General features: G+C 38.5%; 1 protein-coding gene across 1 annotated transcript in view; it reads left to right on the forward strand.

Annotated features, from left to right (window-relative positions):
• Positions 1-27547, forward strand: part of NIBAN1 (niban apoptosis regulator 1) — a 149023-nt gene that overhangs the window by 47059 nt on the left and 74417 nt on the right. The window contains exons 2-4 of the mRNA XM_049634091.1: positions 16345-16475; positions 19476-19607; positions 23600-23714. Of these exons, the coding sequence (XP_049490048.1) occupies positions 16345-16475; positions 19476-19607; positions 23600-23714 (378 nt within the window). The remainder of the gene's footprint in view (positions 1-16344; positions 16476-19475; positions 19608-23599; positions 23715-27547) is intronic.

A 27547-nucleotide genomic window follows, 5' to 3' on the forward strand; every position in this document is an offset into this window, starting at 1 on the left:
AAAATAAAAAAAATGTTTCCTTTATATTTTTAATGATTTAATGATTTACAAGTATTTTGAGGGGAAATACAACTTCTTTCTTTTTGTTCTCTCTTGATTATCTTCTCAGTCTCTTTAAATAGCCATAAACGACTAATTGGTTGAGTTATGCATCTTTGTGATAATCTAGTCATGGGCTGAGTTTCTTTCTTAAGATAAAGCCCTTGATTTTCCATTTTTACCCATCTTGTGGGTTTCCTACTCTTCAATCCCCTCTTGTTGACGGCTCAAAACCACTTCCTCTTTCAAGTTTGCCTCATTTCCTGTCCATTCATTTTCCTGGCTTTGGTTGGCAGGTCTTATTTATTTAAAACCATAATATATATATATATATATATATATATATATATATATATATATATATGTGTGTGTGTGTGTGTGTATGTATATATCTATGTATATATATGTATATGAAAATAACTATATATGGTATATATAAGATATATGTGATATATATATATATGTGTATATATTCTTTTCTTTCTAGTCCTGCATAACTGAGACAAAACTTTTCATTTTTCCTTCCTAAGGGAATTTCCTTCCATCTGGAGATTATTTTTGAGTATGTGTGGTTTAAAAAATTGTTTTTTGGTTATTGTTTAATGTTTGTTTTATTTATTTGTTTATCTAAAGATTATTAAAGAACCTGTGACTCATAGAAGGCATTGTGTATTCAGATATATTTTATGCTCATTACCTAGGATGTTTACAGAATGTCTTCCACCGCCCCCCCCCCCCAGGAAGTTCAAAGGCAGCTGCTTTGTACACCTCACCTGCTGCCATTACCCAAATATAGACAAGTCCAAGCACCACAGACACCCTGCACAGAAAACAGGAAAACAGATGACAAAATATCTCACTAATTTTCTTCTTAATGGTCTTTCTTTTAAAATTATTTCCAGCATAAATTTGAACCTTTTGTTTTTCTAATAGGTAACAAATTTCCAATATTCACGCTGTTTAAACTCAATTCTTTCCCCCTTCATGCTGAGTTGGATTAAATCAACCAATTATTTTTGTGACATGTAAGCATGGTCTTAATCTATATGTTTACCTTACAACTTTCTTTGTAAATGTATAGTTTTGATGATTTGCTCCCAGTGGAACAGTAAAGCTCAGATTGGATTTAGAGAAAAGGAATAAAGTGTTCCTGCTGTGAGCCTCAGGCTGCTGCGAGGTTAGTTTGATTCATCAACAGATGAGGACAGTCCAATTTGTACTAGGTATCTATTATCTATTTGTAGGATTTCTTTCTTTCTTTCTTTCTTTCTTTCTTTCTTTCTTTCTTTCAGTAGCTTTATGCTCAACATGGGCTTGAACTCACAACCCTGAGATCAAGAGTTGCATGCTCTACTGACTGAGCCAGCCAGGTGCCCCTGTACCAGATATCTAAACGCTCAAGATTACCTATTTATTTAATTTTTTTTGCAATTTGTCTCATACTTAATCAGTATATAGCTAAATATATTGCTTTCTGACAAATTATTATTTATTGAAAGCCTATCTGGTCCCCTGATGAGGGGAAAATAAACTCATAGTATGAAAGAAACAGTTTTGGAATAGAGTTTTCTAAAGAATTATAAAGGTACTTACAGGTTTAAATGTTGGTATAAATGTTCTATTTGTTTGGCAAACTAATTTCCCATCTGCTTTCCCCTTAGTCCTGGGAAGAGACTGAGAACAGGTGGTAGAGATTGAGAAGATGGGCAGGGAAAATGCATCCAGTATAGAACTAATATTGCTAATATTACAGTGTCAATCTAACAGATATTTATCAAGGCATACTATGTGCCTGGTACTGACCTTTCTAGGCTCTTAGGAGTCAGGGACAAGAAATGCACTTTCAATGAGCTATGGAGTTATATAGCAATAGACAGTAGGAAATCTGTGACAGAATGTAGCAGAGGTTGGGATCGCAGACACACATGTGAGAATCATTGGGGTGTATACAGCCTGTGCAGTGGGATTGTGTTTCCAGAAAGAGTGGCTGATTAAGAAGCATATAGGAGGTGAGGAATCTGGAATACTGTTCAAGAGGTTTGATGGTGAAGGGAAAAAAAGAGCGCAATTGCCTGAGAGGTAGGTGAGTACTTTTTTTTCCTTCAGAACTTGAGCACATTTTGGGGCTTGAAGTAAAACCCAGTGAAAAGGAAGATAATGACAATCCAAGAAAAGGTACATCATTGATGGGGTAAGCGTTTGGAGGAAGTGGATTGGGATGTCTTCCTTTTGAGACAGGCTGGAAAAAGGAAAAGTATAGTGGACAAGGGATGAACTTGAGAATGGATAGGAGAGAATTAAGGTTTATCTTTATTTTCTGGAAAGAAGAAGTCTTCTGGGAGTAAAGGGAGAGCGGGGAAGGGAGCCTGAGGATACTGATGAAGGTGCAGTAGTTGCTTTGGAGAGTGGACAAGGCAGTCACCGAGCATGAGAAAAGGCTTGCTAAATAGTGCTGAGTCCAGCCCAGTCTGGAGCTCATTTGTTTGTAGTGGAGCCAAACAGACAGCTTTGCTCTCTCTTCTACACTGTTGGGACGCCTGCAGGGATGCTATTAAATACCAAACTGTCCTGATCATAAGACTCAACTGGAAGAATATATTGAGAAGACAGGATTTCCATTCAGTCTTAGTACATTCTCATTCAGTGGGTCTGAGGTAGGGAATAGAATTTTCTATTTTTCTAGATCCCTTAATTTTAAAAAAGAATATGTTGCAGTGACTACAAAAATTGTTTTAAAAGGAAGGCTTTTGATAAAAGGTACAGAAACTCAAGCTGAACCACACTAATTTAATGAATCCTTAATGAAACACAAATCTTGATGTTTTTATTTAATAATGGACTAATTATAGTTGGGGGCAAAAATGGCAAACAAAATCAATTTACTCTATCCATATATTTTCCAGATCTGTTAACTAGGAATCTAAAGTCTTTTTCTAAACTGAAATAACCCATTTGATTTAATTCTCACATGTAATTAAAACGTGCCTTCATGTTGGGACTTAATAAACTCTAGAATGGCAATTGCATGGTATAATGAGGAATTTTAAACTTTGTTGCAGAAGATATGATTGAGTACATAGAAAATCCAAGATAATTTAAAGATAAATTAATTTAAAGAGTTTTTTTTTTCTTTTAAGTTTCTGGGTATAAAACAGTGTGGAGGTTCCTCAAAAAATTAAAAATAGATCTACTCTATGACCCAGCAATAGCACTGCTAGGAATTTACCCAAGGGGTACAGGAGTACTGATGCATAGGGCCACTTGTACCCCAATGTTTATAGCAGCACTTTCAACAATAGCCAAATTATGGAAAGAGCCTAAATGTCCATCAACTGATGAATGGATAAAGAAATTGTGGTTTATATACACAATGGAATACTACGTGGCAATGAGAAAGAATGAAATCTGGCCTTTTGTAGCAACGTGGGTGGAACTGGAGAGTGTTATCTAAGTGAAATAAGTCATACAGAGAAAGACAGATACCATATGTTTTCACTCTTATGTGGATCCTGAGAAACTTAACAGAAGACCATGGGGGAGGGGAAGGAAAAAAAAAGTTAGAGAGGGAGGGAGCCAAACCATAAGGGACTCTTAAAAACTGAGAATAAACTGAGGGTTGATGGGGGTGGGAGAGAGGAGAAAGTGGGTGATGGACATTGAAGAGGGCACCTGTTGGGATGAGCACTGGGTGTTGTATGGAAACCAATTTGACAATAAATTTCATATATAAAAAAATAAAGTTTCTGGGTATAAGACAAACATATCGAAGTTAAGAGCTGGTAATAACCAATTAAAAATGTAAAAGAAAAAAGATTCCATTCATAAGAACAATACAAATCCATATGAAATTGGGTTTAGGAATAAATCAACAAATATGTGCAAAAATCTTCATGAATAAAAATGACAAAATGTCATCAAAGAGCATTAAAGAAGGCTTGACTAAATGAAGAGATATCCCATGCTAATGAATGAGAACAGGGCTCCTGTCTACAATGACTCAGGATGTTCATAGCAGGAGGCTCCTAACTAAAGAAGGGTTAGCAGAGGTCAAAACAAGCCTGTGTTGCATTCTTCACTCATGTGAGGCTGGCTGTAGGAAAGGGTAGCTTTTCCTAGTTTGCACGTAAATGCTGTCTGGGCTAGCAGCAATCTTAGATGGGAAGATTATATCATAAAACTATCGGCCTCATAATAATCACGGATTCACTGTTTTTCCAATCAAAATCCTGACATTGTTTTTCTGTGGGACTTGACATAATTCACTTTATGGAAGAGCATTGGCTAAAGAATATCTAAGACAATTTGAAGAAGAACCAAGTGGGAAGACTTTACACTCCTGATGGCAGAAATTCTTATTTTTTTAAATGTTTATTTATCTTTGAGAGATAGAGTGGGGGAGGAGCAGAGAGAGAGGGAAACACAGAATCTGAAGCGGGCTCCAGGGTCTGAGCTGTCAGCACAGAGCCCAACATGGGGCTCGAACTCACGAAGCGTGAGATCGTGACCTGAGTTAAGTCAGATGCTTAGCCAACTGAGACACCCAAGTGCCCCCAGAAATTCGTATTAACACTATAATAATTAAGACAGTATGGTACCAATAGCACAGGGATAGACAATACACCAATGGAATAGACTAGAGAGCTCAAAAGCAACCTATTCAAATATGCAAACTTGGAATGTATCAGAAATAGGCACATGTTGGAAGAAATGCAAAATAAATATTGCTGGAATAATTAGTTATCTGTAGGGTAAAGGATGGATTCATGGCTCATAGTCCACACAGAAATTAATTCCAGGTTGTAAAAAGCCTGTGCTAACGTCCTTTTAGAAGAACATGAGGGAGAATATCATTATGAAGACAATAGCAAGGAAGGATTTCCTAAACCAGACACTAAAAACACAAACCAGAGAGAATAAGATAGTTGCATCTGACTTCATTAAACTTTAAAGCTGTTCTTCAACACTGTAATCCAAGGGAAAAGACAAGCCACAGATGGGGAAAAGACAACAGAAATGTTTTTATCCGAGAAGGATTCATACCTAAAATTGACAGATAATGCCTATATATCAGTAAGAAGAAGATGTATGGAGAAAGGATGTGAATTCATAGAGTAAGAAACCTGACTGGCCAATAAATATATGGAAAAGTGCTCAACTCACTATTACTTTGATAAATGTAAATTAAGGTACCATTTTCTACAGATCAAAACAGACAAAAATGTATAAGTGGGACAATACTTAGAGTTTCTAAAGATGTGGGAGGAAGGAAGTTCTTATACTCTGCTGGTAGGGTGTGAATTACACAGCTTACCATCCCCCCCCCCCCGCCCCCCGCCGTCCCCCAGAGAGAAATTTGGCAATATCAAGTGCAGATGAAGATGCTCGCACTTTGCCCCAATATTCTATACATACACTCTAGAGAAACTAATGCTTATGATCCATATACATTCACAACAGCATTGATTAGAAGAGCAAAAGAGGAAATAAGTGAGAGGCCCATCAACAAGGAGACAGATAAATCGTGAGATGTGTTAGAAGTATAGATATCCGTTAAAATGAATACACTAGAAATACATATCACACATATACATGATATACATATACATGACATATACGTGATCTACCTATCTGCCTTAAGCAAGCTGCAGAATGACAGGCAAAGTTGTCAGAAAATATGCATAACAATGCTATTAGTTATACATGGATATATGTATTGATATTTACCTATGTTGTAAGAATCTAAAATGACTTATAGGAATAAATACCGCTTTGAGTATAGTGGTGCCTAGTCATGTTGTGGGGCAGGGTAGAGGGGGCTACAAATGTGGCTGTAATGTTTTGTTTAATCTTTTGTTAGCAAATATGGTATATGTTAAGATTTTGTTTAGCTGGATGGTAGGAATATATATTCTTCACTTTATGTTCTATATGCTTGAAATTGTTCATAATTAAAGAAAACACAGACATAGGCACAACCTTCTTATTAGTGGCAACACATCTCACCTCTTGACTCATATAAAGTAGGAAACAGAGAAGAGGGCAGAAAAACTTTGTTGAAGACATTTCAAATATCATGTGGATGATAGGCCTGGTTCACAGCAGTACCTTTTAACCTTGATTTGGTACAAAACACATTCTTAATCAGTAAATAAGAAAATCTACCTAATTAGTGCATTTCCCAGGGAGCCTTATGTTATTAGTCAGCAAAGACTGTAGCTTTAATTGAAACAGTGATGCCATTTAATTGGAACACCTGAATGAGATTAAGGGGTGCTCAGTTAAGGTCAATTTGTTTCCCCTGTGCCCAGAGCCTTGCTGGGTCTCTGCCTTCTTGCTGGCAACTTCTGCCAATTGGGATGTATCTGAGCCAAATGCTTTTACTGTCCTTCATAAATCATTTAATGGAATGTTTTAAATACAGATTCCATGTATTTCCGAATGTATTCTGAAAGACATTGGCATGCTGATTGTACTGATAAATTTAGAACTCATTATATTGAAGCACTAGACATTTGCATTGCTTTTAATTTGTTACTGACCCAACGGTTTAATATGTATAGATTAAATGAAATAAATTAGTAATTGTTTTGGGACTCAATAATGTATTTGGTTGGTTATATCTGTATTAGTCAGGGTTCTCCAGAGAAACAGAACCAACAGAAGAAAGAGAGAGATATTTTTTTAAATAAGGAATTTGGGAAAAAAAATAAAATAAAAATAAAGAAAGGAATTGGCTCATGGGATTATGGAGGCTGATGAGTCCCAAGATCTGAGGTCAGCAAGGTGGAGACCCAGAAGAGCTGAAGGCTAGCTCCACTATGAAAGCCAGCATGCTAGAAGCCCAGGAAGAGACAATGTTTCAGTCCAAGTTGAAAGGCAAGAAAAAAAACAACGTCCCAGCTCAGGGAAGCTAGAAAGAAGGAAATTCCCTTTTGCTCAACCTTTTTGTTTTATTCAGGCTTTCAACTGATTGGATGAGGTCCACCCAACATTGGCGTTGGCAATCTTCATTTTTTATTTACCTATTCAAATATTAACCTCATCCAGAAACACCCTCACCGACACATCCAGAGTATCTGGGCACCCCATGGCTCAGTAAAGTTGACACACAAAATTGGCCATAACAAAAATCTTTCTACTCAAATTTAAGATCATTTCACAAGGCTTCCTGACAATATGGTTTTTATTACCAAAGATTATTTACATTCCTCCATTAATAAAGAAAGGAGTGCTTGAATTCTTCTATAAAAATCAATGTAGTATTTTGTAGAAAGAAAAACTCTGCTAAAAGCACTGACACTGACTGGGGTGCCTGGGTGGCTCAGTTGGTTAAGCGTTTGACTTTGGCTCAGGTCATGATCTCACTACTTATGAGTTTGAGCCCCACATCAGGCTCTATGCTGACAGCTTGGAGCCTGGGACTTGCTTCAGATTCTGTTTCTGTCTCTCTGCCCCTCCTCTGCACTATCTCTCTGTCTCTCAAATATAAAATAAAACATTTTTAAAAATTGACATTGATTTATTTAAAAAACTTTTTTTGATGTTTATTTATTTTTGAGAGAGAAAGAGAGGTGAGCAGGGGAGGGTTAGAGAGAGAGGGAGACACAGAATCCAAAGCAGGCTCCAGACTCTGAGCTGTCAGCAGAGAGCCCAACGCGGGGCTTGAACTCACGACCCGTGAGATCATGACTTGAGCCAAAGTCAGATGCTTAGACTGAGCCATCCAGGTGCCCCCCAAAATTGACATTGATTTAAAAAAACATTTTACAAATGTTCTGTTACTAAGTAGTTTTATGACCACGGGGCAATTAATTTCTTGATCTGAAAATAGGAGGACATTGGAATTTATTATTATGATCCCACCTAGCTCTGGAGGTCTGTAACTTTGATCTTTCCATTAATATGTGGAAGTTGGAATGTGATTGGCATTGGCAGATCTGTGCTACCGTCCAGATGAAGTCAAGTTGCTTTCTTAGGGATATTGTGGAAGGCAGTCCCAGTTATTTATAGTTCTTTTTCATATTTAATTTCCTTGGTGCCTGTAATGACTAGTTTAGAGTAAATGAATCTCACCTGTGAGGACTGGACTCCAAACAGAGCTAAACTTAGAAGGTTTCAGGACATTTGTTAAGGACCATGTAAAATCACTTTATAGAAGAGCAATTTCCATAGAAAAAATGGGGTTTCCATAGAACTTGATGCTATCTAAATAGTTATTTCTATTAGAGAGTTAATGGGCCTTTTTCTGTCTCCTTTTTTAGAGCATCACATATAATCGCTTTGGATAATTTTTCACTAATGTACATTACACAAGAATATTTTAATTTAGTGATTAACTATTTTGCTGGCAACAGATTGTCAAAAAAGCATGTGATGAGCTGTATTTTAGACTGTGCTAGATCTGACTTTATTATTGGAGATACTTGGGTTGTTATCAAGAAAATTGTATTCAGAGGACACAGTGCCTGACTGAATTAAGTGGATAGGAATGAGAACCATTTTGGCAGTTCTTAAATTCTTGTGAGGATAAGTTAGAGCATGCTAAAATAATTTTCACTAATGAGTACTTTATCTGCCTTGTAAATAGTCTCAGAAAGTTAGCTAGCCTACAGAAATGTTAACTGGTTTATGAAGTTCTACCTGCACCTTCCTAAGCCTAGCATTATCATCTTTCATTTTCCTAGCCAAGTCACTCCTACTTATCGTTACCCATATACCCAGACTAACAAAACACGTATCTGGGCCCCAAATACAGTTCTCTAAAAAATGCACTTTTTTTTTTACACGAATGGCATAGATTCTTGAGAGAGAAGTAGAAACTATAGTGGAAAGCATTTCAAGCAAATATACTTCTGTGTGAGGAAAAGAAAAATGGAATGAAAGAAAAAAAGAATATAATTAGGAAAATAAAGAGAAACCTGGAAGAGACACCAGGACCTATTGTGTTGGAAGGGGAATCACTTAGTAAAATTCCTAGGCTTGTTGCCTGGTTTATTTTAAGTCTGGCCTGATTGCTTTTAATGTGCATATTGTGTTCATTTATACAGTCGCAATCTCAAAGCAAAGAATATTTTCAGGATTCTGGAATAATCTGAGAGCCTCTGATAAAATATGTGCAAAAAATTTTAATAACTATAATTAGACTCAAAAGGAGCAAAGGAAATCTCATTTCAGTTTGTGAATTTCAGCTATGTATTTCTTCAAAACCAAAAAAGGCTGTCTAATGGGCAACCATGATTCCTTCTGAATTCATACTTCTTGTGATGCTTTCTGAAAAAGTAGCTGTGTCAGATGGGTTTAATTTTATTTTTCACACACTTTCCTCTCATATTTATGAAGAAAAAGACAGCCAATCTGCAGCTTCCTTTGGGGACATTAGACAGCTTAGAGAAGTGGCAAAATAAACAAGATTTATTCTCATCAGATGTGTCATGGGAAAATTGGAAGCATGCTGTGAGGTAATGGCAAAATAATCTTGAAAATTTCCAAGCACGTTTTTCCAAATGAAATGAAATTTAAAGTTAGCTTTCATCTAATTATGGCTAAAGAAAAATGCGTGCATAAAAATACAGGTATATTTATATACATATCTATCTTCCAACAATACTATTATAATTTCTTCCTCTAAAAAAAGAGGAGGGCAGACTTAAGGTCTCAAAGTTCTAGAAAGCTGTTCACTGGAATAGCTGACCACAGGGATTTTAAATTTTCCCTTGGTTAAGGTAATGGGCATTGGAATGTATAGCATGGTAGTGTTTTTCCCTTTCTTGGTGTCTCCTCCATTTCTCTTACTTTTATTAACCTGTGAGGGTATTGTTCTACTAAATCCCTAGTATAGATGGGCACCTTAATTTATTTCGGTGCTGTGGTCATTTGTAGAAAAATTGTTCTTATTTCTGCTGTTAACCTTCAAAATAAACCTGCCAGTTATTTTACCAGAAAAAGATGGGTTTTATTCAGGAATAGCAGAGAATTGCAATCTGGGACAAGCAAGCTATGGCAAAATCATAAGCAAATCCACTGAACAAAGGGGAGAGGAACACTTTTTTATAGAGGTAAAGGGGAAGTTGGGAAGGCTGTCATAAACAAAAAATCCATTGGAGTAAACTGGGAGTGGAAGTAGAGTGGTTTTTCATTGGCTGAGTCGTGACTTTCTCCCATCGGCGGGGCTATTGCTAGGGGAGGAGGAAAGCTTTTCTTCTTCCTGTTGGGATAGTAAAGTAGTATCCTTCAGCTAAGTCCATCTATTCCTATTGGATTTGCAATTAATGAAGAGTGGTAGGGTTTGAGAGTTCCCCTGCCAAACCTCCTGACTCTGTTTTAGTTAGGTTTTCCTTTTTGAATTTTCACACTGTTCACCCACTGGAGTTGGTGTCTGGCCCTTACATAGCATCTGTAAGTACATGCAGACTCATGGAATGCTCTTAACAGGTCAAGCTTTGTGGCCATATTAAAGATACTGGGCCCATTTTTAGAACAGGGATTGCAAAAAATTGAAGGTCTTTAACAGTGCAAAGGCAAGTATATTGCAAGCCTAACTCAGAGTTTTGGATCTCTATGAGTTTTGGAAACGAGGAAACTGTTCTTTGTTTATTCCTAAGCATGTCTGTTTTCTATCCAGAGGGTCCTGGCATGATTTTGAAATATTTAATATAAGCTCTTGGGAGAGTTCTATGTTTCTCTTCTGGGTATTAATATCTGAAGTAAATCATAGAGAACATAAGTTGGTTTATATATTTCTTGTTTTTAACACAAAGTAGAGTTCCTGCCAGATAAATTTCAGAGAGTTGATGGGATTAAGGCTTCCCATGAAGAATTTTTTACTTTTCCTTTGGAATCTGTTCAAAAACATCACTGTGCTTAAGCGCACACACACACACACACACACACACACACACACACACACCATTTAGTTCAATTATGGAGAATCCAATTTATCCCCATTCTCTAAGGCATTTACTGGGAGAGAGAGTCCTTGGGCATTATTCTGTGTAATTAGATTTTTGCACCTTTGTATTGTGAATTGGGATTTCTGATTTCTCCACCCTAAGGTGCACAGTGATGATGCTCAGAAGCCTGAGACTATAACTGATGTTATAATTCATCAGGACTTTTAAACTTTTATAATTTAAGAAACTCTGGGGGAAAAACAATAGTGAGTATTATACTCTATTTTATAAATATTTAAAATACTTTATTTTTTAGAGCTACTTCTCTTATTCCCCCAAATTAATCTTTTTTTGTGTGTAATGTTTATTCATTATTGAGAGACAGAGACAGAGTGCTAGTGTGGGAGGGGCAGAGAGAGGGAAAGGGAGACACAGAACCCGAGGCAGGAGCCAGGCTCTGAGCTAGCACAGAGCCTGACGCGGGGCTTGAACCCACAGACCGTGAGAACATGACCTGAGCTGAAGTTGGATGCTTAACTGACTGAGCCACCCAGGTGTCCCCCCCCCCAAATTAATCTTCACCAGAAACCTCAACAGCGTTTATGAAAATGTGTCAAAGGTTTAATTAATCCTCTTCTAATGTCTGGATTTGGCTCGGTTTTCAGGAAACAGCCACTTTGTTAAAATAAATCCATTTTCTAAAAATGTTTGTATTTTTCTTCTTCATAGTAACAATAAAAATGTGACATCTGAAAATAGTGATTTTTGGTAGGTAATATAGGGAAAAAAACAAAGATGAAATGTTAAGTAAATAAAACTGGGCACAAAATATAATATTCTCAAACTATTAAAAAATAATTATAAAAAATATTAGAAGGAAATATAGCAAAATAATGTTTGGATTGTTTATATCTTTCACTACCTATCAGCTGTTTTTCTAAAAGTATTTGAAGCAGGGATAAATCTCTATATTTCAGAGAAGATTTTAGAATAGATTATAGTTGTATTGACAGTGCAGATGATGGGAAAACTAGAAATAATCCACTATAAACGGTATCTTTCAAGAAAGAAAACTAGTGATAAAGACTAGATTTAAGTTGAATCACTACAGATCTGGAGGTTTAGCAAAAAAACTTCTAGAATAAAAAAATATACAAATCTATTCAGACTTCATGTAAGTTTTACCTAGACACTTATATACTTCCCATGATTACAGACTGGTCAAGAAAAATAAACAAACTAATGAAGGTGTTTGTTCGTAAATAATTCTCCACATCTAATTTCATGGACAAAATTCATCTAAAAGCTTAAAAGGAATTAATCAGGGGGCGCTTGGGTGGCTCAGTCAGTTAAGCATCTGCCTTTGGCTCAGGTCATGATCTCATGATTGATGAGTTTGAGCCTCTTGTCGGGCTCTGTGCTGACAGCTCAGAGCCCAGAGCCTGCTTCTGACTCTGTGTCTCTCCCCGCCCCCCTCTCCCTCCCCTGTTTGTGCTCTCTTTCACACTCAAAAATGAATAAACATTAAAAAAATTTTTTTGAAAAGGAGTTAATCAGTAAGAGTCTTTTTTTTTTGAAAAAACAAATGAGTTGAGCTTTGAAAGTGTATATTTTTAATAACAAATATTCAAGTTGAGAATTGGGCCTTTCTCCTTTCTGGGGACATTGGCATGGGTTTCAAGATTATGATGCATTGTACTTTGCTTTATTCTTAAATATTTACTCAACCATTCTTTCATTCATTCAACAAATATTTGCTAAGTACATAAATACAATATATACCCTTGGAGGAGAGATAAGCTATATTTAAACAGCTGTAGCAAAGTGGAGCACAGTTTTGGGAGAACACAAACGAAGGTGAGATTGTTTCCACCTGGGGAGAGCCAAAAAAGCCTCTGTTAGGGTTGGAATTTCCATCTGGGCTTGAAGGATCTGAAAGTGACTGGCAGGGTGTTTGGCGGGAGAAAGGAGGGGTAAAGGCGTGTACAGGGAACAAGGAGATTTCATTTGAGTAGGAGAGGTAGAAAATAAAGACAATTGGGGCCAGATCACAGGGCCTTTGGTACTGGGCTAAGTGGTTACTATTCTGGGCAATGGGGAACTGTTGGAAGTTTTTATGAAGGTAGTGACAATGATCTTGTAGCAACGTGTCAAATGAAACTTGTCAGACCAGGACCAAGAGGATTGTACCTCTATGACTATGAGGAATGCCTCTTATGGTTTTCAAGAGTTCCCTGGGAGCATTAAGGGCAAGACTTGGATCTGAAGGACAATTTCCTACCCTACTGTCTGGGCCTTGTTAACTTGTGCTAGCTTTCTCTTGAGAGGAACCACGGTGGCCAGCTTGGACTCATCCTCTCATGTTCTGCTCCGTCAGCCCTGGACTCACTCTGGCCACTCCCCAGAATCTGTCTTGGCCACACTGACCAAGCTTTGGCTTACTTCCCATAATCCTCCAGGCTCTGTGTATCAGCACTGGCATTCCCAACTCCCACTCTGGCTTTGACTTTTTTGTTCCTCTTTTGGAGCTGAGAGCTAGTATGCTTTTGGTGGTTTTTTGTTTTTTTTTTTTTGTTTTGTTTTTGTTTTGTTTTGTTTTTTTCTGCTGTGATTAATAATGCAGATTAAGAGACTTTTATGGTGTTGAAGCTGTACTGGTTTGGGTGGGGGCAACAGGGTGGATCAACAAATATTGTGGGAATAGAAGTGACAAGATCCAGGGGCGCTTGGGTGGCTCAGGCAGTTAAGCCTCTGACTTCGGCTCAGGTCGTGATCTCACAGTTTGTGGGTTCAAGCCCTGAATCAGGCTCTGTGCTGACAGCTCAGAGCCTGGAGCCTGCTTCAGATTCTGTGTCTCCTCCTCTCTCTGCCCCTCCCCTGCTCATGTACATGTGTGCTCTCAGTAACACGATGAGATTGCTCCTCTGTCTTCATTTTATACGAGGAGGGGAGTTAACTTGTGTAAGGCCCCACTGCTGGTGAGTAGCTGAGATGGCACCCAAAGCCATGTTTGTCTGACTCCAGAGTCCATTTTCCTAACCACGGTGGTGTTTTGCCCCAACACCAGGCTTTTATTTAAATGTCAAGATCCCTACTTAGGTGTTCCTTTGTTTGGGTTTAGATAGGCTTAATCTAAAATCGAGATACATTTTGGGAATCACTTGAGGTTCTTTTCCCCCTAGAACTTATGATAGTTAGCTGTTTCATTCACATTTTGAACCAGTCGTTAGGTTAATTACCATAGAAAGCTGTAGTCCCTTTTTTATAAATGCTGCCTGGTGGAAGATGTGTTGGTACTCAAATCACAGAAGCATTTTTTCTCATACATTGGGAGGGAGTGGTGGCATCATAACACCTCAGTAGAGGCAGGGCATCCTTGACTGAGGCTTTGTGATGTGGCAGGAAATCAAGTTTCAAAGCTTTGTAGAGCTCATCATAAAATGGCATCCACCTTCTTTCATTTAAATCCAAGTGCTTGCAAGAGTGCAAAAATTAGTGTCATAAATTAGCAGGCTGCCCTTCTGCGAGACAAAATAGTGGTCACTTGGACCAAAAGGGCAGATTTTGTTAATTGTTTCTATGTTTCGGTGAGGTGAGGCTCATTCTCATTGTGGGAATTCCTAAAGATATCCCACTCCTATGTAAGAAAATTATAGACAAGGATATAGAATTTTATTTCTTATGCACTATATAAAAGCTAAAAAAATATTAACCAATTAGATAATTATAAAGCCTAAGTATATTAAAGTATTATACAAATACTGATTAATAGTAATACCATAGACTCACAGAGCAAGCAAAAGCATGCTGATTCAAATTATAGGAGCTTTTATTTGCATTTCTACAGAACCTATTATTAGTGGGTCTCAACACACCTTTCAAGTAATAGTTATTAAAGCCCATAAGTATGACCAAAAAAGGTCATTTTATTGAGGGAATAAGGAAGAACTCCCCCTTTCCTCATACAGAGTAGATCTAAATGCCTGATCTAAAGTAGGATTCTCTATAGAAAGAGTATTCATACACTATGGGTGTCTGGGGCTATGATTCCATGCGTATAGAAGTTGGCAGCTATGAATTCAAGGTTCTCATATTGAGTATCTCAATCTATGTGGTTAGAACTCTTCACTTATTTTTGAAATTTTATATGTATAATAGCTCTAAACAAATCTTGCCAGTATATTTTAATATTTCTCTGTGACTATATCAAATTTGAAAACAAATTATGCGAAGCTCACATGAAAATATTTTAAAATATTTTGGAATTGTTATATCACATTAATTTTTATCTCAAGATAATATCTTATTCCAAGGACTAACAGCTTGTAAGCACAGCCAGTGAGACCTGTGTTTATTTCTCTACTTTGTAGCAAGTCCTTGAAAGGTGAGGATTTCTAATCTGTCTGGGAATATTCCTTTGCCTTTTCTCCCCTATTTCTTTTTCTCCTTTCCCTCCTTTGCAACTTAACCTACTCTCTAAAGCTAAGAAGCACAGGTTGGAAAAGTTCAAGAATATTTCTAGTGCCTGACCCTCCTCTTTCTCCATCTTGAGTCCTCAAACTACCCCTCTTCCCCCCATGATTGATCCTAAGCTTCATTTTCTTCTGGTGCTAAGTCATCATAATGCAGTTGTTGGTCACTATTGTAAGGCAGCTGTACTTCCAGGGTTGTACTTCAATGTCATGTAGATTTCAAGAAAAGCATGAACTAGTGAGTACTTTCCTTTATAGTTAGGGACACTGGACCCTGGAGAGAATGAGGGACTTGACTGAGAACATCCAGCTGATTTCTGTCTCCCTGGAATTGGGACCAAAGCTCAGGTCTCTAGACTCTTAAAGTGTTTTCCTCTACCTCATAGTAATTATATAAGGCTTTGAGTCACACAAAAAATTTAAACCAGAAACATAGGAGCAGAACTAGAAGAAACAGTTGGTCGATTTTATCCAGGGCTGTGGGTCAGTGAGATGAGGTGGAACCTCAAGGATCGAAGGAAGAATGGAATGATGTGTGTGCAGAGTTGAAATGGTGGCCCCTGGGATTACTGCGTAGGAGTTGGATGACTGGAGGTAGAGGGGAATGAAGAACAAGCTGGAGTGGAGAACCGGATAAGGTAGAATGGTAGTCATATAGGGATTTAGAAGGATGACTGAGTTTATAGCCAAGGCAATGGGTTGTTGACGTAAGATGAAGAAAAATTCTATTGGTTACTGGATGGATGGTCCTTAGGGACAGCAGAGACTCTCAAGATGACGTCAGAAGGGGAGGGAGAGATACAGGCACGTATGGCATGTTGCAAAGTTCTCAGGAAATGTGAACTAACAAATCCCTGGTAAACAGTGGTATTAGTGGGGTAGATATGTGTCTAGTTTGTAAGAGATGCCACATTTCTAAATTCTAATTTTCTTATTTTTTCTAGGGAAAACTGAGGCTACCATCAAAAACTTCAGTCCCTTCTATAGTCGTCAGTACTCTGTGGCCTTCTGCAATCATGTTCGCAGTGAAGTGGAACAGCAAAGAGATTTAACATCACAATTTTTGAAGACCAAGGTAACCCGTGGACGTTTGGTTGACAAATATCTCCCACTGAAGAATGCTTTATAACATACCATGTTTCAGAAATAAACAGTAATTTGAATGGCAGTTCAAAAAAATCTGTCCCTAAGAAAAAAATCTGTTCTCAAATCATTTCATGCTCAAAAAACGTTATTTGCCTGGAAGTTAGAATGTGTGATTCCTTGCTGATGGTGTAATCCATATGAAAAGAAACCTAGCACGGTCAGTTTTATTGTTTTTCCCACACTGATGCTTTAACATCAGGAAATTGGACTTGCTGTTGTGAGTTCAATAAAAAAAAAAGTCATAATTTCAGTGCCTTGGACTATGGGCATTTTTGTTTTGGTCATTGATCAACCGTGATCTTCTCTTCTAATCCCCTAACTTACTCTTTCTCCCTTGCTCCATCATAATAATTACCTACAACCTCAACAAATATTTATTGATAACCTACTATGTGCCAGGCCCTACTCTAAAAATTGGGGATCAAGACAAATTCTCTGCTTTCCTGTTTATATTCAAAAGTAGAAGACAGTAAACAAATAAATAAACATATATCAGGGGATATCAGGTGCTAATGAATGCTTCCAAGAAAAATAAAGCAGAAGTCTTATTTTAGAGAAGATGGTCAGAGAAGCCCCCTGTGGAGGTGAAATTTGAGCAGACATTCAAGTGAAATAAGAGTAGGTAGGCTGGGTGAATATCTGTGGGATAAGGAGCAACAAGTGCAAAGGCCCTGCAGGAGCCATAAGCACATCAGGAAGGCTATGTGCTGAGAGCAGTGTGAGCAAGAGACAAGGGATGATAAGTGACTACAGAGTGAAAGGGAAAGACCAGACCATGTAGGAGCTGTAGACTGTGATAAGGGTTTCTTTTTTTTTTTTCTTAAGTTTATTTATTTACTTAGAGAGAGAGAGAGAGAGAGAGAGAGAGAGAGCGCACAAGTCGGGGAGGAGCAGAGAGAAGGAGAGACAGAATCCCAAGCAGGCTCCATGCCCTCAGCACACAGCCCAGTGCAGGGCTTGAACTCATGAACCTGTGAGATCATGACCTGAGCCGAGATCAAGAGTCAAATGTTTAACAGACTGTGCCACCCAGGCACCCCAAGTGTTTTTATTTTAAATGTGAAGAGAAGTTATTGGAGGGTATTGAATACAAAGTGACTTACAATTTTAGGCGACTTCTCTGGCCTCTCTGCAGTGAATAGACTATGGAGAGGGATAAGAAGGGAACTTGGAGACTGGTAAGGAGGACCCGATAGCAGGGCAAGAGAAGGGTGAAGGCAAACTGGACTTGGGAATCACGAGTTCTCTTTTGACCATGTAAGTTTGAGATGGTTATTTGATTTACACCCATGAAAATATTGAATGGGTAGTTGAATTCTCTCATCTGCAGCTCAGTGGAGAGGTAGAAACTAGAGAATAGATATGTGGTAGCTGTTAGCTTATAACTGGTATTAGGCCATGGGACATAATAAGGGAGAGTATCAATAGAGAAAAGAAGATATTCCGCAACCAAGCCCTAGAAAAGGAAAAGGATCCAGCAAGGTGGATGGACAAGAAATAGTCTGTGCAGGAGGAGAAATTCAGGAAAGAGGAATGTGCCAGAAGGCCAATAAAGAAGGGCTTACAAGAAAGAGGGAGTGATAAACAGGTCAGATACTGCTGAGAGGTTGAGTGAATTGACCAATAGATTTAGCCACATGAGTGTGTAGGGATAACTGAGTGTTATCCCCATAAAACAGTGATTTTTAGGGAGTTTGTTACTCACAATGTAGGAAGTTTGTTAAAAACGCAAAGTTTGGTCCATAACCCCCAGAGATTCTGATATAGTAAGTCTAGAGTAAGGCCACATTTTAACAAGCATATCAATTGATTTAAGCAGCCCAGGTTAAAAAAAATGCACATAAAACTATAGAGTTCAGCCTATATATCGGTTCAACCTCATTTAAAGAGAAGAGTGAGATTCTCTCTTACCTGTTAATGAGGCAAGATAGGAAACTGCCTCTTTATCTGTCAGGACAGAATAAATTCAGAAGGCAATTTAGTTCATCCCTTAGCCAATTCTTACAAAGATTAGCATATCTATCTTTTCCATATGGTTCATGTAAATTTTGCTTGAGAGTGGAGGGATACGTTTCTAGAGGCACTTTGATTTTTTTAATAAAGGGAAAATAGATGTAAATTCAGTGACATGTGCAAGACAGGAGGCCCATTCCTATATTCTGAGATAATACAGGAATTATACCATGAGACAGGATGTGAATTATTCCCTACACAGTTAACCCAAAGGGAGACCTAACTGAGAATCTAACAGAGACTCCCCTACAGCACGTATGTCACCAGGGTTAAGGAGAAATCCTCAGACTGTTTACTTAAGTACAAAGGTAGAACTGAGGTTTGCTGGCTTGCCTGCTCGATCTTCAGCCAGAGGGCAAACAAGGTCTCCTTGAGGAGCATGGGGATGTGTTTACAGCCAGGATCCTCAGGGCTTTTGGATCTGGGAAGCCCATTGAACACTGACCCTCAAGACTACACCTGACAGTGTGATGAACAGGGGAGCAGCCTTTTAAATCTCCTATTTTTGGGCATATTCAAGGTATTGGGGTAGATAGCCACAACTCACACTTAACTACCTCACTCCCTCTCTTCTGGAGTTTATGACGGATTCATTAAGTGCCACATATATACAAAGCACAACCTTATTCCTATAATCCCGATTCTACCATCTACTTCTCTTGTTGTAGCCTAATGGAGGGAAATGGAAGTCACAAAAATATCAATAAGACAAATATTTGCATTTGGTCAGAGGGAGTAGGAAGGGGAAGTGTGGAGGGAGGTGGGGAAGCAACAATTTTCTCAGGATCTCACAAGATCTCAACTACCACAAGATAGTTTCCTAAAATAGTCCTTGAACTGCCATGCACAGACTTAGTTGGTAGCATGCTGTGTTATCTTTTGTTGTAATAATTAATTATATTCACCTTATTTAAAGCCACCACTGGAGCCTGGAACTGTTCTGTATGAAGCAGAGCTATCACAGTTTGCCGAAGACATAAAGAAGTGGAAGGAGCGGTACATTGTGGTTAAAAATGATTTTGCTGTGGAGAGCTATGAGAACAAAGAGGTAAAATATTTCCTAGTTTTCACTGGTTCTTGCACCATTTTCAAACATGGGCCGGGTTGATTGACATGCCCTCTCCTTTGAGACTGATTCGGTCAGTAAGCACTCACTCATGCAGATACTCACTTCAGTTAACATGTTTACTGAATGCCTGGTATATGCCAAGTGTCCTAGAAGGTTCTGAGCATATAACAGCAGCTGAGAAAGATGCTTGCAGTCTAGTGGGCAAGGTAGACTTGGAACAAGTAATTGCAAGTGAGCCTGAAGATAAGTTACACTGAATGACCAATGCAGGGGCCTTTACTCTGATCATTCAGCTTCGAGATCTTTTTCAGTCACTGCCTGATATCTCCCCCTCTCTGTTCAGTGTCTCCATATCTTCCTACTGTTAAGCCTCCTATGTGACAAGCGTCTGAGGAGTTAACTTACTAAGACTATGACTGAATTTGCCTGGTTGCTAAGAATTCAGACATTTCCATACTTTATGCCGCTTACACTTAATGGATTTCATTTAACTTTTTTCTGCTTATCATATTATTTTCCTATAAAATAATTAGATTATTAGCTAATATAATATGTCTGCAAACTACAGAGAAAATGAGGTAACGTGTAAAGCGCCTAGCACCTGAGAGGACTTTAGTCTTTATTGGTTCCCATTTTTTTCCCCATGGAAGGAAGTAATTTGGCCTAAGAGGAAAGAACCCTGGGCAGTGAATTTGAAAAACTGAAGTTTAGGTTGGGCCTCAATTAAAGTGGAGAGTCAGGCTGAATGATCCCATTGGTTCCTTCCAGATCTCGCACTGTACACATTTTTAGTTTACATCGATCCTCAAGCTCCTTTTGAAATGAATGGTTACTGTTCAAACAGTTCAAGGTAGTAACAGGTTTAAAACTGCTTTCTTGACTCAGTTCAAGAGTACTTGGCACAACCTCCATGGATACTTTGAGTAATACTTCTGATGCTAAATCATTAGGAAGAGGCTTTAGACTGACAGGTCAATATGTTTCCTTTCCATTTCTGATGGAAAGTAGAAATAAAATACAGTTCAAACTTATTCCACAGGCTACCAGGCAATGCTCAAGTGCTCTCTTAAGTAGTCTTACTCTTTCAACATTCATTAAGCTAATATCTTCTCTGCTTATTGCTTATCTATATGAGGACTTTATTCAACACCTGATTTGCTCTCAGAAGCACATTGTCAATGCACTACATACAATAATGATAATAATAACAAATCATCTCATATTTTGGATGGCGCATTACAATGTTCTTTCAAGGAAGCTTGAGAAGAGGCAGTTATAGCATCATGGTTAATATAATGCACGTTGAATCACACCTTTGCCGGTTACTAGATATGTGTCCTTGCGTAAATTGTACATCTCCTTGAGCCTCATTTTTCTCATGTGTAAAATGGTGAGCATGATCCCTTCATCACAATGTTGTTGTGAGCATCAAACAAATGAATGCATTGAGGTACTTAACATATGGCCAGGCACTGGCGGAGCCCAATGTAGGGCTGTGGCGGTTTGATTACTGCTAACTAATTGGGAGAAAACACAATAGAGTTTGCTCTTGGATTTATTAGGGTTTTCACCACATTTGGTGCTAACTGAAATTTTAATTTTGGATCAGATTTTGGTGGTTTTTTTTCTTCCTCTTTTCATTTTTTCAAGCTTGCCCCTTCCACTTGCGATTTATGGACTGTATTGTTTGCTTTGCTTGTCATTTTTTAAAAATGTTTATTTATTTTGAGAGTGGGAGTGGGAGAGGGGCAGAGAGAGAAGGAGAGAGAGAATCCCAAGCAATCTCTTTGCTGTTATGCATAGCCCAATGCAGGGCTCGATCCCACAAACTGTGAGATCATGACCTGAGCTAAAATCAAGAGTTGTACACTCAGCCGACTAAGCCACCCAGGTGTCCCTGCTATCGTTTTCAGTTTTATTTTTATTTAAAAAATTATTTTTCATAGTTTTTATTTTTGTTATTTTTTTAAATGTTTTTATTTTTGAGACAGGGAGAGACAGAGCATGAGCAGGGGAGGGGCAGAGAGAGAGGGAGACACAGAATCTGAAGCAGGCTCTAGGCTCTGAGCAGTCAGCACAGAGCCCCACGCGGGGCTTGAACTCATGGGCTGTGAGATCATGACCCAAGCCAAAGTCAGACGCTTAACCAACTGAGCCACCCACATGCCCCTTTTTTTCATCGTTTTTAAATAAACTTGCTCAGTTTGTTAAGATATGGTCACTGAATTTGATAATAACTACATATTTTTTTAAAACTTGGAAATTTAAAAAATGCCCATGCAGTTTGCCATAATTCCTCAAGGTTTTAATAATATCCTGTTTTTTTAATTTATAGAAGGGCATTTTTAAAAAAATTATACCTAAGAGGGGCACCAGGGTGGCTCAGTCGGTTAGGTGTTCTACTTCAGCTCAGGTCACAATTTTGCGGTTTCTGAGTTCGAGCCCCATGTCGGGCTCTGTGCTGACAGCTCGGAGCCTGGAGCCTGCTTTGGATTCTGTGTCTCCCTCTCTCTCTGCCCCTCCCCTACTTGTGCTCTGTCTCTCTCTATCAAAAATAAATAAAATGTAAAAAAAATTTTTTTTAATTATACCTAAGAGTTATATATTAAGTACCTATAAATTGCCTATTGCCTATTATTTCATTGAGAGTCCATTTTTGGCAGGTAATTAAGCAGGAGAAAATGAAGCATTCTCATTTGATAATCAGGCCCTACTTCCTGTCCACTTTCTGGACAGACCGGGGTGTGATTCCTGGATTTGTCACCAACTTACCACTGGGCTACTGGCAACTTATTTGAGCTTCATTTTCCTCATTTATAAAATGGAGATAATAACTAATTCATAGCACTCTTTTGAGGATTAAATAACATCATGTTTATTAAAGCCCAGGTTGGGGCCGTTATAACAAATAACACAATTCAGTCTTGAGGCCAGTCTTAACTGAAATGCTCCTTAGACTTTCTCAAAGTCACCATTTCAGATTCTTCTCTGTTATGCTCTGGGTCCCTGAGGCGCTTAAGCAGCTGATGAGTGGTTCTTACAAACTGGAAAACCTTCTTAGACGTGCAAGAATTTGCTTTGTTGGGTCTCTTCACTCGCCATCCTACTGATGCAGAATATGTTATTGTTATTGTGATTTTGTTGCCCTGATAGACACCATTTTCCTTTTCCCCAAGACTACCCTCTAGATTTGGAGTACTACAATTTCCTGGTTCCATTCCTGATTTGCGTTTAGGCTGTTCATCTCAAAATTTTGCCCTGACTTAAGCCCTCCCCTCAGATGCACATGCTTATCTTTTTGTCCTCGCGAGTGGATCTGCCCACAAACTGCTTGTGGGCTTAGCAATCCTCTGCACCTCTTTGACATTTCCCGAACCACAGAGCTTTTCGTCTGCTGGCCAGACTTTGTTCTGAAGTCATGATGTTACCTTTCCATCCCAGACCATTTCACTGTAAAACAGTCTCACGTAGTGGCATGTCTTATCATGGCAACATTTTTATGTTTTTGGTGAAAATCCATGGCAACCATAATTGCAATTACGTGTCCCGTATCTCACTAGTCGTCAGTCCCTAAGCATTTTGTGCACTAAGTGTCTGTATGCATCATCACTCTTGTGGTTAATAAGAATGATTCAGGTGCCAGCGTCTGAAATGGTTAAGTGTGGTGCAGAATTTCAAGAAGTTACTGAGATAATGTTTTCCCCACTTGAGAAACATAGCTAGGGTGAATCTCCTGGGATTAAAGACTCTGACTTACCATGTTGTGACCATCATGTGAAAGTATTAAAGTAATACCTTGCAAGGAACAGGTATGCAAAACCTATTTTTAAAATATATGGCTCTTAATGACATAGTGGAGGAGTTGCTATCTCTGAGTTGTGTGTGCCTGTGTCTATGTCTAATATTACTGATATTTTTCAAAAATCCAAATGGAGAAAAAAATCACTTATTTACGCTTTTTTTTTCCCCAGGCCTATCAGAGAGGAGCAGCTCCTAAAAGCCGAATTCTTCCAGCTGGTGGCAGGGTGTTAACCTCAGAAGATGAATATAATTTGTTATCTGATCGGTTTTTCCCAGACCCTATTGGTGAGTTGCTCAGCGTTCTTTCTCAAGACAAAACTCCTAAACTTGTTTTATTTAGCTAGACCAGTGGTTCTCAATGGGGAAAGAGGATTTCACCCTCCAGGGACATTTGGCTGTGTCCAGAGACATTGTTGGTTGGATAGAGGGTAATGACACTGCTAAACATGCTACAATGCCCAAGACAGCCCCTGACAATGACTTACCTGTCATAAAATATTAATAGTTGCTGAGGCTGACAAATTTTGGGCTAGCCACACATTCTCTGTAGACAAATGGAAGATGTCATTTCTCTAATTGGAGTAAACATTTTACCACTTCTGTTATTTTAAATCACATTCAGTAATACACAAATCAGTCCCCGTGTTTCTAGCCCGTGGAAAATGTACCATTCATTTGTCAGGCATCTTAAGGCCTTGGAATATATGCCAGCTTTAACAGCAATACACAGGGTGGCAAAAATAAATAGGTAGGGTCCAGTCTGTGCAATGTACAATACCACCATTAAGCAAACAAGTCCAGACCTGTCTGGGAATATTATTTTTACAATTTTAGGATGATAATGCAGTAAAATATCCTAAACTGACAAAGTACTTTAAACAAACGTTGCAGTCACTCATAGGTACTATTTAAAAATAGCATTGCATTAATCAGCGAATCTGTAAGTAATAGCTGATTGTTGCCATGGAAAGAGTATTGAACGATAAATTTGGAGGCTGGATTTTTATCTAGTTCTGTGACATTTATCAAGTGGTTTCCCTAGCTGTTACTGATCCTCTGTGGTTTCCGATTCTCCTACTCTAGGTCCTTGAACTTAAAAATTTAGAAAGATCTTTCCAGCTCTAACATACTATGATTCTCATTTATTCCACTTTTTCCATGTAGAAAAAGTGATGGATAATATGTAGACAAAATAGCACGTTTCACAGAGATTCATGAACTGTGGGGAACAATTCCGTCTGGCTTTGTGTAAATCACACCACACAGTAATTACTTGGTTTCTTGAAGAGAGACCTGGTTCTTAAAATGGGTATAGTCATATCATTAGAATTTATGGAGAAAATTATAATTATTTTATCAATCATTATTTTGGTGCAGAATGCTTAGCATAGGGTTTTTAATAGCTATTATAGGATTAGTACATGGACCATAAACCTAGACTAACAAACTATTACTAAGTAATTCAAGCTAAAACAATGCTTTATGTGTACTGTACATATTATTATATTTCCTTTCAACATCTACTTGTATGTCATCTTGGCTCTGGAGCTGCCACTAGAAATGGGAATACCAACTTGATGACTCTTCAGAATCTCTCCAGTAGAACTTTCCAATGAAATCAGTCAGAATAGACAATACATTTATTGGTTTTTTGGTGAAAGCATATCAGAAGGAATGAAAAGGAATAAAAAACACAAGGCCTGTGTGACTAACGCTGTTTGGCCCAAGGCTTCAGTTTGCGGTATTTCAGTGACTTTTTTTTTATTGTATGGTGTGGCTCTCTGGGTATTAAAAATAGAATATTCTACAGTAGATCATTTGTGATGTCTTTGTAACTCAACTCAGAAAAAATGCAGACTAATGGCCTCTGGAAAATTGTTGTACATTGTTAAATGGGAGACAGCTAGAGGCTAAGAGGAGTGAATTTTAAGGGGCTTGCTGAAGCTTTTAAATGCAAAGGGTCAGTGTTGCTTTTGACTTATTTGTATAAAACTGACATCTTGGAAAGAGTGAGGGGAATGGTTTCATAAAACCATGTTAATCAGGAAAGACTCACTGTGTGATACTAATTCAACTGGAAATAGAATAAAGGCACAATAAAGATGGGAAGCATTAACCCCACTTGGGAAAAGCACTGGAGGTTATGAATGAATATGTCTTCTTTACATGCTATTCTACCAAGATGATGTATCAATAATGCCTTCCTATTTGGCTAAGGTGATTCACTTATTTGACAGTTATTTAGAATCTCATTTGGTGCACAAAACAAAAGGCTCAAATACATAAAGCTTTATTATTTTGCTAAAAATATTTTTGGATATTGCAAGTCCAGGGCTGGTGTGACAGCTCCATAAATGTCAAGGACCCTTTCTAGCTTTTGCTCCCTTTGTCTCTAGGTCATTGCCCTTATTGACATAGTCTGAGGGGGCTGCTGGAGCATCAGGCAGGGGTTTTCTCATTCCAGACAGCAGGAAGGAGAAAAAAGGAGGAGGTGGGGCATTCCCTTTCTTCAAGGACACTTCCAGGAAGTTTCGCTACCTCTCTAGTTTATATCCCATTGACCAGAACATAGTGGCTGGGGCACACCAAGGTGCAATGGAAGCTGGAAACGTAGTCTTTGTCTTAAGCAGTCACTTGCTCATCTGAAAGTTAGGGATTTTATAACTAAGAAAGAAGGGGAAAGTAGATAATGTGTTACTGTTAGAGGTCTGTGCTACCAAATTTCATCATTCACTCGTTTGTTCGTTCATCCATTGATTCATTCTTATATTATGTGCCTGCCAGGTAGTTTTCGAGGTACTGGTGGGCCAAAGATTGTGCTTCTAGTGCATTCTACTTTGTTACCTTCAGCTTCAGGACATTGAAATAGAGTCCCCATATATGCCCCAGGAAATCTGTTTTTTATTTATCCAGTCTTGATTTATTAGTTTGCCAGTAACAAGACTGTTTTGGAGTGGCTTTGATCCATTGTTGGGTATGCCCAGTGCTTTCAGTGGCCTCGTAGAGGGTTCTTTTTTCCTCCCCTTCCCTGAGATTGGTGCCCTTTTTATGTAGGCAGGGAGCACAGAGCTAATAAGCTGGGGGTCATTTAACCAAGCGTAATATATAATTGGAATGCATGGAAGGAAATAAAATTTGGGTAGGGATATGAATAGTAGCATGGTTTAACATGAGTTTCTTAGAATTGATTTTGAGTTGAGTGGTAAAAGTCCACTGTTTAAAGCTTTTAAACTTTCCTAGGATAACATAGCACATTTACTCAGCAAACTGTAGTTGAACATCTAGTCAGTTCCATGACTGTGCTAAGGGTTGAGCATGCAAGGATATGTACGATGCAATTTCCATCCTCTGGGAGCTCCAGGGCAGTGGTACTGCTTCTTGGGGAGGGGAACTGTGTGAGAACCAGTGGGGAGCTCATCTCATTCTGTGCCCTCCACCCTGAGTGTGAGTGCCAGACATGAAAACAGATCTGGGGAGATATTTGGGGAGAATAACATAGGGAGCACACAACTCTGTCTCTAGTAGTACAGTGGTGGGGGGGGTGTGTGCCAACAAAGACACCCCAAGGACAAACTTTTAAATGGACTTTTGAAGGATGAATGAAGATTTTCTAGGCAAAAGGATTTCTAGATGGAAATGAAAGAGGAAAAGGTAATAGGAACTGTAGAAGCTACCTGCGATATCATGGAATGGATGACCACGCCAAAGGAGAGCAGAGACTAGTGAGAGTGGAGGGAAGCCAGGACAGAACAGGGCAAACACCAACACTTCACAGGGGGATGGAGAGAAGGGACAGAGGAACCAGTAAAGCTGGCCAAGAAGAAACAATTTTTTAAAAAGCATGAAGGACACCAGGAGAGAGGTGATGCTACAGGTCAAAGGGAGAAAAGAGAATGTTTTCCAAAGAAAGGGTAGTTAGCAGCAGCAACAGATGTTTCAGATTAGGTTAAAAAGTCTTAGGTAATGGGGGCACCTGGGTGGCTTAATCACTTAAGCATTGACTCTTGATTCTGGCTCAGGTCATGATCCTACAGTTGTGAGATCTGTTCCTTTCTTACATAAAATGGGAACCCATCTGCACTGAGCGTAGAGCCTGCTTAAGATTCTCTCCCTCCCTC

This window comes from Panthera uncia, chromosome F1 (genome assembly GCF_023721935.1).
Source record: "Panthera uncia isolate 11264 chromosome F1, Puncia_PCG_1.0, whole genome shotgun sequence".
Lineage (NCBI taxonomy): Eukaryota > Metazoa > Chordata > Mammalia > Carnivora > Felidae > Panthera > Panthera uncia.